At 40.6% G+C, this 18,699-nt stretch overlaps 1 protein-coding gene and 1 long non-coding RNA gene across 9 annotated transcripts in view; one reads left to right on the top strand and one right to left on the bottom strand.

The window, feature by feature from the left end:
* The window catches only part of LAMA2 (laminin subunit alpha 2), a 362,452-nt gene that overhangs the window by 24,754 nt on the left and 318,999 nt on the right, over nt 1-18,699 (bottom strand). For 6 of the 8 annotated variants that reach the window (XM_033143752.1, XM_033143756.1, XM_033143753.1 and 3 more), the window contains 8 exons: nt 17,796-17,955; nt 14,178-14,302; nt 13,100-13,262; nt 10,419-10,563; nt 8,095-8,236; nt 5,990-6,001; nt 2,540-2,660; nt 238-414 (listed from right to left, as the gene is read on the bottom strand). In XM_033143752.1, the coding sequence (XP_032999643.1) occupies nt 238-414; nt 2,540-2,660; nt 5,990-6,001; nt 8,095-8,236; nt 10,419-10,563; nt 13,100-13,262; nt 14,178-14,302; nt 17,796-17,955 (1,045 nt within the window). The remainder of the gene's footprint in view (nt 1-237; nt 415-2,539; nt 2,661-5,989; nt 6,002-8,094; nt 8,237-10,418; nt 10,564-13,099; nt 13,263-14,177; nt 14,303-17,795; nt 17,956-18,699) is intronic. The other 2 variants (XM_033143755.1, XM_033143760.1) reach the window with 1 other exon arrangement.
* Nucleotides 16,420-17,143, top strand: LOC117043757. Its single transcript, XR_004426229.1, has 2 exons — nt 16,420-16,550; nt 16,865-17,143. It is a non-coding gene; the product is annotated as an uncharacterized LOC117043757 (long non-coding RNA).

The raw sequence follows: 18,699 nt of genomic DNA, 5'->3' as shown, positions 1-18,699 counted from the left end.
GTTTGGGAGCCCCTTGTGTAGGTGTACCAAATGGACCAAATGTCAGCTTAATGAGATCCCTTCCCCTTCAAACTTTGATAGGAACCAATTTCAAGGAAACGTTCTGAACCTCCATCTTATTTCCCTTCCCACACAATGTAAAGACAAAATAGTCCCTGCAGTGCAGGAGTTGAACAATATCTTTGGCCAATGAAGATGCGGCAAACAAGCAACCCAGTTTCTGGTATCATCCTGTACCTGGCCAGTCTGCCTGCGCTTCCTCCGTGGGGGTACAGGCGCCCCACTAGTGCCAAAGAGTATGATGCCAGATTCATTTCTGGTGCTAAAGGACAAGTGGATTTCTGTTCCCACACTGAGCGAGACTGGTGGCAGCTCCACAAAGCCCGGTTTTGGGAAGCTGACTGTGTAGATATTCTGCAGAAAAGAAGGGACTGGATGAGTATGACCCAGAACAGGAAAACTTTCTTGCAATAATAAACAACTCAGCAGTTTACATTCAAAGTGCTGTGCAAACATTTGTCCATCTGTTAAATCACCCAGTATCAGAAAACATTTGGAAAAGTAGATTCAGCTAAAAAGAGCTGCACAGTCCAGTCTTATTATTATTTTGAGGCTTTGTACACACCATGCACTGTTCTGAGATCTGCAAGCACTCCTAACCAAATACATTTCCTAATATTCTTTTTCTTTGGCGGGAGGTGGTGGTGGTTGGTTTTTAAGTATGATGTGTGTGCATCCTGAGTCATGGAAGTCAGTTTGACAGGGAGCCGAATTTTTGGGTTCACATGGTGATGAAGCTAGTCATGGCTAGGGTCGACAAGTTGCAAGTCAGAGAGCACAGTACCTTCAAAAACCCCAGGGCAGAGAGATATGTGAATTCTGTCGCCTGTTCCCCCCTTCCTCATCTTACCACTTGCCCTCTTTCCCAACTGGCTGCTGTGAGTAAGATTCCAAAGGGCCACACAGTAGGTGTGCTGGACTGAAAGAACGAGGAGGGGAAAAAAACACACCAAGGCTGCCTTCAGGGAGGATTTCCAAGAGAAACCACAGATCTCTGGGTTGCAGCTTGTTCACTCCAGTCATGGAGGTTGCCCTACAAATGGCCTCTAGGTCTTGAAATAAAAACAAGTAGTTTTTTTTAATTGCAACCATTTCCAAGACAGTTCCCTGCTTGTTAAAACATTGATGAGAACTTGTCAATATGCAGAGAACTTTCTTGGAATTAAGTTACATGCACAATATCTTCCTCACGGTTAGTGGTGATGGGAGTGGCCCAGCAGAAGATCTTCCACAATTCCAAAATGTAATATTAATGTATTTATTTACTTAATTATTCACTTGCTGCCTTTTTGGACGCAGCCTAAAAATAATCCATTTAAATTAATTAATATACTTTCCCAGCCCATCCTTGCCCCACTGGTATGTGACGTACTATACGGAAGATCCAAATGCTGACAAGTGAGCCTCAGTTGTGGTGTTAAAACTGAATAGGATTCTGCTTCACACACTTTATGGTTATCTTTACCTGCCTTGTCCCCACAGTGTGGTTTTCTTGCACTTTAAAATGAATCCGCTCATACATTAGGCTCCACTGTTTGTCATTGTCTTCCTATCTGGGCTTAAGCACTTCAGCTCGTCTCCTGAACCCAACTCATAAATAAGGCATGTACTGCCCATGGCTCTACAGCTCTCACACTGGGAGATATTAAGGATGAACTGAAGAGGGGCTGTATGTCACAGAATAATGAATCATATTTTTTAAAAAACGTGAGATTGCTTAAGGACCGCTTATACATACAGCATTATGATGATATTCAGGATTAATTCTGACTACAGTCTGCTAAGGACTACTTTTGTACAACTCACTGAAATGAAATGGTCTCATCTTGAAGATCAAAGAATAATAAATTCTAGACTTGGAAGGAACCCCCAAGGGCCATCAGCTTCAAGCCCCTGCAATGTAGGGATCACAGCTAAAGAATTCCTAACAGAAGGCTATTCAACCACTGTTTAAAAACCTCCAATTAAGGAGAGTCCGCCACTTTCCGAGATAGTTTGTTCCACCGTTGAACAGCTGTTACCGTCAGAAAGTTCTTCCTAATGTTTACTCTGAATCTCCTTTCTGCAATTTGAATCAGTTGGTTTGATTCCTACCCTTTGAAGCAGCAGAAAACAAGCTTGCTCCATGTTTCAGTGATAGCTGTTCAGAAAGATGGATAATGAAGAGGGCCACAAGTCAAAAGGTGTTAGACATTACGATAAGGTTAGGGAAATAATCACGCAGAAGCAATTTTCCATGGGAATTGAATGACATGTTGCAGGTCCTCATTGCAACTCTTTAAGTCCCATACAAATAGGAGTGGTGGATGGCGGGGAAGCAGTCACTTCCTCCAAGCAAGATGGAAATGGTGCAACTTGGTTAATGGAACTGTATGTCACAGAATGAGCTCCTTCATCGTTCCTTGCCAGAGCTGCTTGTTGATAAAACATGGAGCAATCATTTTAAGATCATACAAGGAAAAATGGAAAGCAAACTAACCTCCAGTGTACAGCCTTTGGTAATGCCCACAAAGTCAGGACTGCTCAGAAGATTGTATGGGGTCCGAGAAATTTCAATATCTTTGATGCAGCCTGAGTATTTCTTTGTGTTTACTTCAGGCCTGTAAAAATAAGGTCAAAGCAGGTTTAGTCATGAATAAAAACACTCACAAAGAGAAGAGTTCCAACCTAAAGTTATCAATGACTAACTTCCCCTGGATTGCAGCCTTTTGCATAAATTCTGCCTCTCACCATTTACAAAAAATACAGACCTTTCCCCTACTTCTGCATTTAATATCACTGTTATCTCTGTGTAAAATGTAGCAGGATGAAAAAATAATAGGTTATTCTCCAAGAAGTGTAGAAAGATAAAGGTTAGAAAACTTCTTTACAGTTTGCCTGTTTACATGAAGTGTTTTCTTTAGCCACAGACATGTGGAAGAAGTAACATGAGCCACTTGCCCAATTATTTAGTTGTGCTCACATCACAAAAATGTTAGCAATCTACTGTGAATTCAAAGTTTCTCCTATGTTCAGGAATATAGCAGAGGCGATGGACTTTTGTCCCAGAAAATGGTGCTGGAGCACAACTTATTTTCACCAGCACAGTCATGGTTGATGAGAGGGTTGGACTAGATGACCCTTTTGCCCTCCCCCCCAACTCTACAATTCTATGATTCTATCACTTGAATACCACAGCCTGAGTTTTGTGATCTGCCAGAAGGCTTTATACTGAGCACCAAACCAGGACCAGTTTTCTTTGAATATTTATCATATTCACGCAGCACTCCTCTGGCTTGGACAAGCTGCTTCATAAATGTTGATTTTTCCTGATACAGCAGCCTTCCTGAAGCAGCAGCAACAACTGCAGTTAACTCTCTGATCCATGTTAACGGTCGATGGAAAGAAAGACTGGGCATCTTGAGATATGGATACAATCTGGTTAATTGACCAGACCAGACAAGTAAAATACTCGCATGAAAATAACACTAGACATTAGTATTCAGTATGGTAAAAAACAATTCACAGTTCATAGAAATATAAAGCCCAGTTCATATACCATATGTGTATGTGCATATATGCACATGCACACAAATATATCTATGATCTTAATTTAAAAACAACATTATAATATAGATTATCAACAACTTGGATGTCCCCCAATAGCTTTTTTCTGCTGTGGCAATTTTTTTTATATTTTTTTTTTGCATTTTGTAGCCATCTCAGCAAAGCATAGCATGTCTATTTCAAAAGCTGCAAGTACTTTAGAGTTAAAACCAAAAGAAAAGAAGGAAAAGAAAATCTCAATTCTATGTTACTGCTAGTTGAAGGTTCTAAAGTCTCCCCGTGGGCACCAAATGAGCTTCAGAAAGAGTTCTGAGAAAGGCAAACACAATTTCTTTCCAGCTTTGAATTTTTTTCTATGTTTCGTCTCCTACATTTTCTTCACGCACTGATCCACAGTAGCACAGCTTTTCTGCAGCCTAACAACCTGTAATTCCATCTGTCTCACCAAGCAATTCTTGCCAGAGTTTCATAGCCACCGAGGCTCAAACTACATGTTAATCAGAGTTCTAAGACTCTCCCCACCACAGTTTTTCTTATGCTATAGCAGGCTGGGGCGGGTTGTGTCTGAGCTGACAGGTGTGCTGAGAAAGGGTACTTAACCCTTTCAACGCTCCTGACATTTCCCAGCTAAAAATGACCCTCAACAAGATATTTGTTTCAAGAGAAAGTTATGGAAAAGATTTATCTGCATCTTCTTCTTCCACATGCATTCTCTCTCTCTCTCTCTCTCTCTCTCTCTCTCTCTCTCTCACACACACACACACACACACACACACACACAATCCTTTGAGCCTCAAGAATCATCCACTTTTCCCAACACCACCTGAATGCAGTTTTATATGACAGCAGCAGTGTGAGACTCTACCTCAATGGGCAACCTTCAGGTGCACAGACTTTAATTCCAGGGCTGCCAAAAATATCTCCAATAGGATATAATTTACTTCTGTATAAGAGCTATGATATGCTTTAACTTAAATTCAAATTTTAATGTTGCATGAACCCATCTGTGGGAGCCCTCTCTATTAGATGGGCCTGAGGAAATAATGGTAGTTTTATATAGGTACAATGAGCAAAATATGGAGGCTGAGGTTTCCTTTTTAGAACTCAGCAGAAGATAAACAGGGTTTCCAGGCTCATCAAGAGAGCCTAACCCAAAATGAATATATGTCCCCATCAATTTTTGGTGGTATTGGGAGATGGTGCTAAATGTTTGGGGAACGGATGGTTAAAGTTTCGGTTGTTTTTTTTTAAGGTTTTTTCTTTTTCATACTTGCATATATACAAGCTGGTGAACTTTCATTTTGCTTTCTTTTGTCCTTTTAAGAAGTAAGCCAAGCCAAGATTACATGATCACAGAATACTGTTGCCATGAGGCAGTCTGGCCCATATTTGTATAGAAAAGGCAGCCTGTCTGCCAAGATCTTCTCACCAAAACATCACTTGCCTTGGAGGCTGGTGTGGGTTGGCTTTGTTTTTAAGAGGGAGGTGAAGAGGAAAATGAAAGCAAGCCCTTACCACCTTGTTAAATGTAAGTAAAAATACCCCCCTTCTACAATTGTGGAGTCTGCTGCAATTCCCTCAGAAAGTCACAGAAGTTCTGTCCCCCTTTCATCATCTTTGGGAAGACTTTGGGTTCAGGCTTTAGTTAGGATAGCTATGTGGAGGTATACAATGGCAGCACACCTATGAATATGAGTTTTCTGTGGCAAGACAAAGGCTATCACCCTTGCACTATGCTTATGGTAGAGATTATTTGGCTGGCAGATTGCTGGCCTACAGAGACTTGATCCAATAAGACAATTCTTATGTTCCTGAACATACGCAGAAAACATATATGCCAGAAAGAGGCAGACCTTTTGCCTGCATTGCACGGAGAGGTTGGAGAATCACGTTTCCCTCCCTGCAATTTGCTGAGAAAATAAACAATCTCTTGTGATTGATACTCCATTCTCACATATTTCTGCATGCGTTCTGTCACTAATTTGCTCTGTGCTGAGCAGAAACTCTTAACTGCCTTTTATTTTATTTTATTTTAAAAATACAGCTTGTACTTCTGATATAATTAATTTTTAAAAGGAAAAGGAAAGGAAAAGAAAACCCAACACAGCAAGATATAAACAGCTGTGTGAAGATGCTAGGCTAAGTGTTTGTTGCTGCAAGTGTGTGCGCAGCATGCGGCAAGGCTGTGTTAAGCACTGAGGAGCAGCTTGATTTGCTGCAGCAGGATCCGTTGCCAAATGAACAGCCCCAGAGCAACAGCTGGAACAGATACAGACACAAATTGCTTTTTACTTCACCACCTGTTGCAAGCTGCGCTTAACCCATGCAGAGCACGAGGCATGCAAGTATTGCTTGAAATTTAACGGGTTGTTTTTTTTTTTACCTGGATTTCATACTAGGATAAAAATGAACAGAGAAAGAGAGGAAGAGAGAGAGAGAAACAAACAAATACAATTTTGTTTATTATTTGCAATTATAACATTTATAACAAACCAAATTCTTATAATGATACAGACTGTTCAGTCGGCTTAAGATTCAGGCCACTTTCTTTAAAATATACACCCATGTCCTATTAGCAAACTACCCACTGCCCTTACGTAGGAATTGCATGCTGGGAAGCACTTGACCTGGAAATCCTCAGAGTGTTTCAATAATTAACCAACTGACCACCACCTTTCTCTGCAGCTCCACACAATGTCTGTAAATAGCAGAAGTTCTAACCAAGAAAGTCAAGTATGTTAGGCTGGAGGGGCTTCCACCCACCTTAAGCCCACCCCCTAATTCCTGGACTACCTTCTCTATAGAGGGGGAAGAATGGGCATTAAGAACGTCTTGTTGCAAATCCAGCAGTAGCTGATGGGCTCTCCCACTTTTCAGGCCTGCAATATCAATTGGCAGTTTTAACCATCACTTGTGTGAGGCCACTGCATCCTAGGATCCTTTGGGGGAGAACAAACATTGCCAGCAATCGCTGGGTCCTTCTGCCCACTGGATCGAAGGAGATAGCTAGTTGGGGAGGTCCATGGAAAATCTTCCATCATCTTTTAATTGCACCCTCCTTGAATATCATTCTCCTTGATCAAAGGCCTGGATCGCCTTTCCTATAAGGAAAAGCTGAAACATTTGGGAGTTTCAGAAAGAAGAGGAATAATACAAGTATGTAAAATGATGGAGAAAGAGTGGCTTGAGGGAATTTTTCTTCTCATAACACTAGAAATCAGGGCCACCCAACAAAACTGATTGATAGAGTGTTCAGGGCTGACAAAAGTTCTTCACACAATGCACAAGTAACTTATGGAATTCAGTTGCACATGTGGTGGTAGCTTAAATAGGTTTTAAAAGGCATTTGTGGAAAATGGGTCTCTCAAACAACATTGACCACAATAGCCAAATGGAACTTCCTTGTCCTACTTGCGAGTTTCCAGATGTGTCTGGATGGCCACTGGATGCTTTGGTGGCACAGCTCTTATGTTAGGGTTTCTACATGACACATAAAATAAGGTCATTTATGTTGAGCTGCAGCTCAATTCCTGATTTCTTAAAAATGACCTGTGATCTGAACAGCTAACAAGCAAATTTTAAAACAACAATAACAGTGCAATAATGGCTGTTTGGCTCTGCAGCAGCCCAGTAGCTTATCTAGTTCTCTCTGCCTATGCAATGACTTCATCATTGTTATTCATTCATGGAAACTGAGCTGATATAGGTGAATGGGTTTGCCTGTGTTGCACTGTATTGGCACTTTGTACCACAGAGATTTTTTCCATTGCAGAAATGTTTCTGTAAACTTTGATAAAGGTTGCAGAGTTTGTTTCAAAACAGAAAACACCGATTACACTCCAGCACCTCATCAACTCATTTAGCATTAACAAAGACAGGAAAGCATATGGAAAATACTTTATGCATAATAAAATTTACAGGAAGATTTTAAGCTGAACAAGAAATTCTGTATTGAGTTCATATGTGATTAAACAGAAAATGAAAACAGATAATAGGGCAATGGGGGTGGAGCTACATGTTGTGCCTCAACCACATTTCTTTAAACTTGGCTACTGCTTCTTCTATGCAAGTTGAGCCTGGGATGATAGGGGTTGGAGAGGAGAAGTTATGGGCAGGAGTAGAGGATTTCCTTTACTCACCAGTCCCCTGACACTATACAATTTTTTCCTACCAACTGTTTCTCCACCAGTCCCAATATAATGCATTTTTGTATGTTATTTTCAGTAATATATGCACCTGTATGCACATTTTGTCCTAGGTAAAAGCATTCTTGTATGCATTAGTTGGCTGGGGAACCCCCTGCAAAATTCAGAGAAGTATGAATCTCAGTGGCTGGCTGTGCTTTGGTTCGTGTATTGTTTCAGAATAGGGGGTGTGGCGTAAGTATCCTTTCTGTGTGCAATCCTTTCATGAATCATTAAGAAAAAGTTTAGAGAAAAATTGCTGCTACTGAATTCCTTTAGGTGACTACGTGCTAAGTGCCATTACCTTAGGTTTCGTATCAGTGTTGGCAATCCACCAAAATAGATGGGCTCGTCGGCTTTCAAGTTGAGGCCAAAATGCTTCCCTGTAGCAACTGTTGTGATGATCTCTTCCTGGTTGGAGTCTATGTCTACAATTGATACATTAGCTGAGAAAATATAAAAAGAAAAGTTAAATAGGGCTTTGAGCTACAGAAGAATCTTCAAATGTTTATAGCTACTTCTTCCTTTCTTGAGCAAACACACTTGTCCGTACCCTCTTTTCAGTTAAGAGAGGGAAAAGCATGACCAGGTACATTCTGATTATACCAATTATTGGTTTTTGAATAGCCTTTTCTAGTTGAATGACACATAACTGCTTGTTAGGAGGAAGAAAAGAGAAACCACTAAGGGTGAAAAAGCAGAACACAGTTGTTGAAGAAGAACAACAAAAAAGCAAGCACGGAAATAAAAAATGCAAAGGGGGGGAGGGAATGGATGTGTCAGACCCCAAAAAAGTTTAGAATTATTAACAGAGAGTTCATTGGGAGAGATTCCCAACACACCCTTAGATATAGCGCCAAGCTTTTGTTGTTGTTCAGTTGTTCAGTCGTGTCTGACTCTTTGTGACCCCATGGACCAGAGCACGCCAGGCACGCCTATCCTTCACTGCCTCTCACAGTTTGGCCAAACTCATGTTAGTAGCTTCGAGAACACTGTCCAACCATCTCATCCTCTGTCGTCCCCTTCTCCTTGTGCCCTCCATCTTTCCCAACATCAGGGTCTTTTCTAGGCAGTCTTCTCTTCACATGAGGTGGCCAAAGTACTGGAGCCTCAACTTCAGGATCTGTCCTTCTAGTGAGCACTCAGGGCTGATTTCTTTAAGAATGGATAGGTTTGATCTTCTTGCAGTCCATGGGACTCTCAAGAGTCTCCTCCAGCACCATAATTCAAAAGCATCAATTCTTCAGCGATCAGCCTTCTTTATGGTCCAGCTCTCACTTCCGTACATTACTACTGGGAAAACCATAGCTTTAACTATACAGACCTTTGTCAGCAAGGTGATGTCTTTGCTTTTTAAGATGCTATCTAGGTTTGTCATTGCTTTTCTCCCAAGAAGTAGGCGTCTTCTAATTTTGTGAGTGCTGTCACCATCTGCAGTGATCATGGAACCCAAGAAAGTGAAATCTCTCACTGCCTCCATTTCTTCCCTTTCTATTTGGCAGGAGGTGATGGGACCAGTGGCCATGATCTTAGTTTTTTTGATGTTGAGCTTCAGACCATATTTTGCGCTCTCCTCTTTCACCCTCATTAAAAGGTTCTTTAATTCCTCCTCATAATTAAGCACCAAGCTTAATTATCCCTATTTTATCATGTTGACTGATTAGGATTTTTTTTTGAGAATGTACAAACTGGAATATCCATCAAAACCAAAATAGCAATAAAATATGTAATACCACCAATGTGATCAGGATTTTATTCCAGTTGCTTTGCTTAAATGGGTTGTGACCCTTTCATGACTGCAGAGTATATAATTGGCAGGGACAAAACTGCAAAAGTTTATCTTGGTGAACATACACAGAGAAGTTTCTAGATTTCAGGGTTCAGCAAGACAGCATGAATCAACTGGAGCCAAAGATTGTTTCAGCTCAGCTTCCTCATTTCAAACAGAGATGTATGAAATTCTTATAGGCTTGATTAAACTTCCTATAGATATTTTGCCTTTGGAAATATTCTCATTGCATTTTATTTTAAGTTGAATTCGGCAGCAACGTTAGCAGTCATGTAAATTAAAGTTGCCTGTCATTTATGGGGAGTATTTTTCTCCTTGCAGTACAAAGAGGCTGTGACAATGTGCAAAAAGGGCCCATTGTGTATCATAGACAGATATACTGTGCCATCAGTATTTTAACTCTCCACGTTTTGAAAGCAATTTGATAGATTTAAGTTATGAAAGGCACCATGAAGTACAAAACCCAATTTACATTCTAACAAAAATAGTGTAGGTTTGTTTTATGAACTCTGAACAACATCAGGGCACTGCATGAAAAAAAACATTTTTCACTCAGGTGCATTTTAGAGTGTAATTTAGGTAGCTGTAAGGCAGAATTATGCCTGAAAAATTAAGCTACCATTTTCAAAAGAAAATCATAAGAGACCTGTTTGACACTGCAATCAGTCACAGCTAACCTGAGCCATCTGTAATTTAAGCAAAAGAAGTTGCTAAATCACTTTCTTTTACAACTTTCTAAACCCAGCAATTTTGTACATCATCTTCTCCATGATTAGATAGTTAGCTGTGCTGGATAAGATAATTAGGACGTTTATGATGTTATCACTGCAGGAACTCACCTTGTTTTAGAATTCTTGACAAGGTGAATGATTTCCATTTCCCGTCATTGTGGTTCTGGTTGCCAACAACAGAGGCTGTTCCTGAACCTAGATCATAACTGACTTTAATACGCCCATCGCTGAGCTCTATGCTCATGAAATCTTTCTGTTAATGAGAAGCATTAGAAACTTTATTTAGGATGCAATCCTATGCCCAGTTTTTTGGGAAGTAAACCTCACTGACTTCAATGAGACTTACTTCTGAGTAAACATGTGGTCTGATGGTTGCACTGTGAAACACTGAAAGACAGGTGGTTTTCTGGTGAAAGTAATCTCAAATAGTGACTAGCCTCCCTCCCCAACAATATCTAACATTATTTTTCTGCCATTTCTTAATAGAGGCTTAGTTCAAAGAAGGCATCATAGGTGAAGTTAATTTGTTGCCGCCTCAGTTCCTAAGAAGGTAAATGAATAAAGTGGAAATATGTTGCTCTTTAATTTCCAACCAGGCAGTAAATTATTGTGAATGGCAAGGTAGAGTCGCTTGCATTCATCACTGCAACACAGATCTTGATAACATTAAAAAACGATCTGAAAAATAATAAATAACCTCTGACTCAAGTCTCCAAATTAATATTCTTCTTGTGTGGCTACCTCTTTACAGGATTTTGTGTCAGAAAGAAAGAAAGAACCTGGAAAAGACCAGTGTGCCTTCATACATGCTTGGTTAATTTAGGTGTCTCTTTGTATCACTGCCACAGTGCTCCATGGACTGCTTGCCTTTTTTTGCACACACGCACACACCCTCTGTGTATGTGTTGCTGGTAATGTCCACGTTTGGTAAATATCAATATTCTGACAACCCCATAACAAGTAAATGCTAGCAATCACACTTTAAGTGACTGACTGCATTTGCCAATGCATATTGGAGTTTCAGACATTCACAAATATCTCTAGAACTGTCAAAGTTCTCATTATATTTGCCAATAATTGACACATTTCAGACATGCAGTATAATCTATACAGAACTTCTTGCCATCTGTTTATTACAGCTGGTTCAGTTTCTAAGGGAAGAACTAGAACAATGACAAGTTAGTTTGCAGTTAAAATCCCTATAATTAGACCATCACCTAATGGATAGATCCCTATGGGACTATTTCCTTTATCACATGAGAACATGTCCCAGTTCTCTATGTGAACTGGGAGCTTTGTGTATACTTCATATACCTAATATCTAGCCACCCCTCTCTGTACTAATGTCTTGGCCTGATTGGCTGCGATTCTGAAGGAGTTTCACAGTTCTGTGGCAGCAGCAAAGTCAAGTGAAACTCTGTGGGAGTACAGCTTAATAGTCTTATTCCAGCAGTAAGTTCCAGTTGATTAGAATGGGCCTTTGTTTTGAGCAGGCATCCCCAGACTCGGCCCTCCAGCTGTTTTGGGACTACAATTCTCACCATCCCTGACCACTGGTCCTATTAGCTAGGGATGATGGGAGTTGTAGTCCCTAAATGTCTGGAGGGCCGAGTTTGGGGATGCCTGGTTTTGAGCTAATCCTACCACCCCAAAAGATTATATTGGTGCAGAGGGCAACTCATGTGCAAAGGCTGATTATTTCAAATGAGGAGGCAGGTGCACTGACTGTGCATTTCTACGCATGATCTGTTCTATACAGACATATTAATTAGGCAGCCCAGGCATGAGTTAAGTCAGAGGTGAAAAATCCATGTCTCCCCGGACGTTATTGGACTCCAGTTCTCATCAGTCCCAGCCAGCACAGGCAATGAACAGGGTTGATAGGAACTGAAGTCCAGCAGCACCTGGAGGGTCACAGGTCCCCTAGCTCTGATGTCTACATGCACCCAGAAGATGAGAACATTTCTACAATTTACTTGAGACTGAGATCTCAAGTAGTTTCCACAGTGCAGAGAAGGAGAAGTAGTTGAGGCACTGGAAGTGTACACAGACCTCCCAGTCTCTAATGTTCTTGTAATGTCTGTGCATGGTGGGAATAGGTAAGAAATAAGGATCTACTGAGCCCAGTGTCAAGGGTGGGGAACCTGTGGCCCTCTAGATGTTGTTGGACGCTAACGCCCATCAACCACTGCCAGCATGTCCAATAGACAGAGTTGATTGGAGTTGTAGTCTAGCAACATCTGGAGGACCATGTGTTTCCCCATCCTGCCCTATGCAAATCTATTAGTATGTAGACATTGCACCCACACATGGAGAAGGATGTCTACTTAAAAATGTATGTCCCACTTTCCTTTCCTTTATACCCAAGGAAGCTAACAAATAACCAGATACAAAAGTAATTGTTAACAAAAGCAAAAGCATTCCGGTGAATTGTTTTTGATACCATGTTATGCCTAACTCTAACAGATAGCAGGTAAAACCCAATAGCCATTATTGAGGAGTCTTTTACCATACAACTAAAAAGAAAAACACATTACAAATTGTAAGAATAATCATTGTAATGATCTGCACAGAGCTCTGTTCAAAGCATTATGCAAGCTGCTGAGTTATGTTCCCGCAAATCACACAGATTGACTATAAATGGCCTCACAGAAGTCATTAAACCCAGTGTCTTCACTTAAGTGACATTCATCACAAGTGTAAAAGCAAGCATGTTAATCTCTTTACAAGGAACTGTGTAAATCATAATGTTAATGAAAGAAGCCAAGAAAGATTTAGGCTAGCTTTACCAAGTCTATTGTAGCAAGGTACATCAGAAGAGCAGTGGAAGAAAACGTCTTGAACTTGAACATGACCATGGAGATATTTGGGTTCCATCTTATTGGACGGCTCACCAGAGCATAACCTTCTCCATCAAACTGAACAGTTCCTTCACCATCTGCCACCTGTGGGCTGAGGAGGAAAGAAACTTTCAGAATCCAAAGCAGAACCCCCAAAACTTCTTTACATAGAAGCAACCATGAAAAAGCATTAGTAGGGGTTGGCAACTATTTCACACAGGCAACCCTTCTCAAAGCTGAAATGTTTTGTGCAGCTGCTGCAGCAGGTAGACACACCACTCTTCAAGTAATGAGCAGTGAGATCACCCCAGCATTCTGCAGAGATTACCTGCACATTTAAGTTCCTCGTGGGGAACTCAGTTGCACAGCTGATCAAGCTGAGTCTCTGCTTGTTCCACAGCAGACATCACATATACAGGGCAGGTGGGCATTGCTTGGGGGAAAAAATCCCACAGGCCAAAATGGACTTGTGATGGGCCAAATATGGAGGTTCCCAATCCCCACCATGTGTTTTCAAATCAATACTTTATGAAGAAGAAAACAAAAGGAAGGAATTAGTCCTGTGTTGTGTGTGAACTCTACAATTATCTTGTTTAGCATGTTGACCAGTCAATGAGACACGGATTGGATATGCATGAGCTTGGTACCTATGCCAAAAAAAAAATCAAATTAGGGTGGCTTCAAAATGTCATTTCCTATATGAAAATGGCCATATGAACCAGCTGTAATATATTCAGAGGTGATATTTAGAGGACCTTAATAGGTTTAAATTTTTAAAAGATGTATCTTTAGCTTCCGCCTCATTTATAGTTGATATCCACAGATTTGTATCCATGAAGCATATGTGGTTATTCATTTCTGTAAGTAATTGGCATTTGTTATACTGAAACTATTGAAGAGAAGCATGAAAACATAGGGGAGAATTTATTTAGGCAACTTCATATTTAACAGAATTATGACTTTTTTTTTGTTCAGGTAACCTGCACATCAACAGCAATAACATTGACAATATACAGCAAAATCTTACCTGACAGCACACCCTTTACACTCTCCTTCAATGTCTCTGAAATTCCATAGACCTATTGGTTTGCTGTCTAAGTAAGTCTCTCCCATACAGCCGGTGAAAGTAGTAACTCGTACAGCTTCAGATTTCTGGAAACAGAAAGCATCCAGACTTACTTCTGAGCTCCTCGTTAATGGACAATGGTATTATGAATACATAACCATTGGTTTATTAGGCTGATAGCATTTGCTTGTTCGAAATCCCTAAGTACTTTTTAGTCTTCAACTGATGTGGAAAAGTGGTTGAAATGGACCCAATCCTTTGTGTCCAGGGATGTACACCAATGCAAAAACAAGAAGCACTAGTTTGCTGATTGAGGTCAGCTGTGTGGCTTCACATACTAGGATGCTAAATGGTGATGAAAGGAGATGAGAGCAGGCTGACCTGCAGTCTTCCCCCAAAGCCATTCTAAGCAGATCTCACTATGGAGGCTGCTCTCCCTGTTGGTAAACTGGACTGGCTTATCTGCCTCCTTCATTGCTTCATGGTTTCCTGGTGAATATAAAGTGTGCTCACAGCTGAAGTTGGAATATCAAGCGGTCTCCTTCTGAACTCATGTAATAGTTAATGAAAGTCTGATACCTTGCTACACATCTGGTGGTTGTGGGAAACTTCATTGTTATAAATGAAGCTTCCATGAGATGGATTCTGGAGAATGGCCACACACTGCTCATTACACCCTTTCCTCCCTACTGATTGTTGTTATTCATGTCCGACTCAAACAAGCAGCTATGTGTTAGCTGCTTGATTCAAGCCATGTGAAAGTTTCTCCAAGGGGAAAGCCATTTACACCAGGGGTAGGGAACCTTTTTCAGTCAAGGACCACATTCTCTCACTGGCAACCTTGTAGGGGCCATATGCCAGTGATGTGCAGGGCTAGGGGGAAAAGTGGGTGGAACAAGTTTGACTCTTAACATTGTACAGTAGGCCACATTCCATCCATACAAAAAAATAGAGGTTTCTGCACACACCACTCCATCCTCCATACAGGCAATCCAAAGGCATTATCATCATTCAAGAACACATCCCTGCCAGGCCAAAACACATGAGAAGGGCATGGATCAGGGCTGTGAGGGGTGTGGCCTGGTGAGAATCCCAAGGGCCAGATAGAGGGGCCTGGGAGGTAGCACACGGCCTCTGTGCCTGAGATTCTCTACTGTTTCTAAGCTCGGAGAATCCCAAAGCTCTTCCATACTGTATGAGCAGATCCTTAGGTGATTTCTGCAATGATAATAAATGCTGCCAGCAGCAGATGGTGTGGTTGGCTGGTGCTGCCCACTTCACCTCTGGCTGGTTCTGCTGCTACCAGGAGGTAGATGGGGAGAGGGGGTGGTGTAGTTAGCAAGGTGCAAACACTCTGGCAGAGCCAACCTAGCATTCCAACCAGTGCCTTTGTACTGCGCCGACCTTACTGCGCCTTGTCCTTCTCCTTCCTAGCTGCAACACAATTGACCAGCGGTCAGATGAGTGGTGTGGTCCCATCACACCATCTGCTGAATGCTGCCTTAGAATGTCTGAAAGAGAGACTGGGAACTTAACTAGGATTCAGTGTTTAGCAGTCAGAGTATACTCTTGACAAAGTTAAATCAATAAGTTGGGAGTGATTTATTACTATTATTATAATTGTTATTCACAAGCCAGCAATATTAACATTCAAATTCCCCCACCTCCCCCCCAAAAATACTTGGCTAAGGTCATATGGACTGCTTTTAGAGTATTTGTTCCAAGAGGAACTTGTCCTTTTCTAAAGTATCCAATCTTCTTTTATGTTTCACTTCATCAATGTGAGCTAGTTTCAATTCCAGATATTTAGCAATCTGAGACACACAAGCACCTGCTACTTTTCATGAAGCAATTATGATTATTAAAAATATTAATGTGTGAGCATATGGAGAAGAGCAACTTGACTTTCAAAGAGAGGCATGACTTGAAAGTGTAACAACTTGGGCGATCTGTTCCAAGGTCATTGTGAATATTTTAATTGGCACATTTGAGAACTTCATGATGAGTAGGCACTGCATTCTACTGGAGTCAAACTGAAAAAGCACATTGGAAAGGGGGGGGGAGCAAGTCAATAGAAGGAAGAAAAATAGATTTTTTTAAAAAATCAAAAAAAGGGGAAATGGCAAGTACCACCTTAATATGGTTGCCAGAACTGCACTGTATCTTTGGGGAGTTGGGCAGCTTCTTCTGCCCATTTGTCTCATGGACTATTTTTCTTTTAGTTGCAATGAACGTTAACTCCAGGTGTGCCACACAGCAGATGACAGGAAAGGGGGGCAATGAGAGACAGAAGCCATGGCTGCCTCATCTCCTTTTGCGTCAGGCAACTTAAAGGTGCAGTGCAGATTTTTGTTTAAGAAGGTTTTTTCCTTGAAGTAGAACCTAGTAATTGTGGAAGTTCAATTTTATAACTCTTTTTGCTTCAATGGCTTTATTTTGTGAGGTTGTTTATAAATTTGTTTATTAAAATAAAAAATAAAATAAAATCTTGCACACAAAAATTATACAATTTGCTAGATCAGGCACAGAAATAACTCTTTAACTTTGCTAGAATGTAGTTCAGACACAGAAATAAGTAATTCTTTAAAATATTTTTTTCAGACTGATTGACAGTATCTTGATCTCTCTGCATTGTCATTGTTTTTCAGTCTGACTGACAGACTGGATGCAGAGCTGCTTGGAAGATACCTGCACAGCCTGTCAAACATCTTTCCAAACTTGTCATTCCAGCCGAGTGCTTGTGCAAAGCATCCAACATCACCCACTTATAATCTTAGATTTCACTTCAGAGCCGACTGCCAGGATATAGGTGCATGAGTGTGTGCAAGCTCTGACCTTATGCCATATGAACCCATAATGAATGAAAAATGTGCTTGCATTGCCTCTTCGTGCCATATCCCCCAATATAAAAGGAATTTGAAAGCTAATACTGAAATCCTTCACTCAGTTATAAGCACTTTAGTCCCAGATAAATGTGTTTAATGGTATAGTGATTGTGACCCCTTTTAAAACACTGCAGGCCTTTTGTGTTTTATAAAACTATTATCCAGTATTCTTCAGTAATGCCGGAAAAGGATTTGATATTGATCTGGATTGCTAGAAAGCATTACATAGAGCAACGTGCCCCATTAATATTATCACCTTTACAATGATAAAAATATACAGACTGTCACCTATTTCCACAACCACCTTTCTGCAAATGAAATACCCAGAATGCTTACTGCATTAGCCAATATAAGCAACATTGCAGCATACTGCAGATAGAAACCAACAACCCATGGTCCAATCCCATGTATATCAACATGGAAGTAAGACCGAGTAGATGCAGTGGGACTCATTTCTGAGTAAGCATGCACTGGATGTGATTATAAATAAGAACAGTGTCAATGCACCATCTGATGCCTCAAATATGAATAGCCTGATCCAGAGCTCTTCTGTGCAGCCTGATAAGAGCTACTGAACATGGAAGGGTGCTTCATTCATTTGACTAAGATGGCTATCTTTGCTCAATCTAAAAGAAAGTAAATCAAAGGATGGTTAACATGATTAAACTGGACCAGTGAAGTAACAACCCATTACCTTTATTTTGCCAGTTAGGCCTCCAACAAACAGCATGGCATTCGCATCCACATCCAGAATTGTGTAACCAGGTGGAGAAATTGCACTGAAAATGCTTTGTACAATGGTGGCTTTAGGACCTTCCAATGCCTGTACGGAAACTGTGCCATTTCTTCCAGTCCTTCATGAGGGGAAAAAAGGAGAGATATGGGAACCATTGATCAATGAATTCATAGGTTCATTAAAAGACCTGAGTCAGTAAAGAAATTTACACATACAATAGAACATTTTGTGAATTTCTATACACAACTTTTAGCCTATAAGGAGACATTGTGGGTCACAGCATAACTGACTAGCTGTTGATCTCATGAAGGAGATCAGCCAGTGGGCCACTCTTCATTGACTAGGCCTCATCACAGCTGCCTGAATAAAGGTGTCCTTACTTAGTAGTAGTTCATTATTGGGTGAAGCCATGAATGGTGCTGCCTACACTAACAAACAACCAACCATTCCAAAGGGCAGTATTTGGGGATTAGTGATGCCAGACCCTCACACAATCTCACTGCTGCTTCCAGAAAGCCACCCACCCCCATCTTATGCATGTAGAAGGGAAGGTTCCTTAGCAATAAACATTAATCCCACTACTTATTGTGAACTATTGTGTCTGTAAAACCCCAAACAAATCTCTGCTGTTTTAAAAGGAAGTACTGTAACCAGAATAAAGATATATCTCAAGTTTATTCAAATGGAACAAATGAAAGATTAAGTTCTCAATTAAAAACTTTTATTAAAACCTGAAAACCTTCCATTGATTTTAAAGAACATAACAATCCTTTAATGCATTAATTTATTCCACAGAGATTGATTATTTCATGCATCAATTATATCCTTCCATTTATGGAGCAGAAATATTTATCAAAGTTTT

The sequence above is a fragment of the Lacerta agilis genome, chromosome 3 (assembly GCF_009819535.1).
Source record: "Lacerta agilis isolate rLacAgi1 chromosome 3, rLacAgi1.pri, whole genome shotgun sequence".
Classification (NCBI taxonomy): domain Eukaryota; kingdom Metazoa; phylum Chordata; class Lepidosauria; order Squamata; family Lacertidae; genus Lacerta; species Lacerta agilis.
This window is presented reverse-complemented; position numbering and strand designations above follow the sequence as displayed.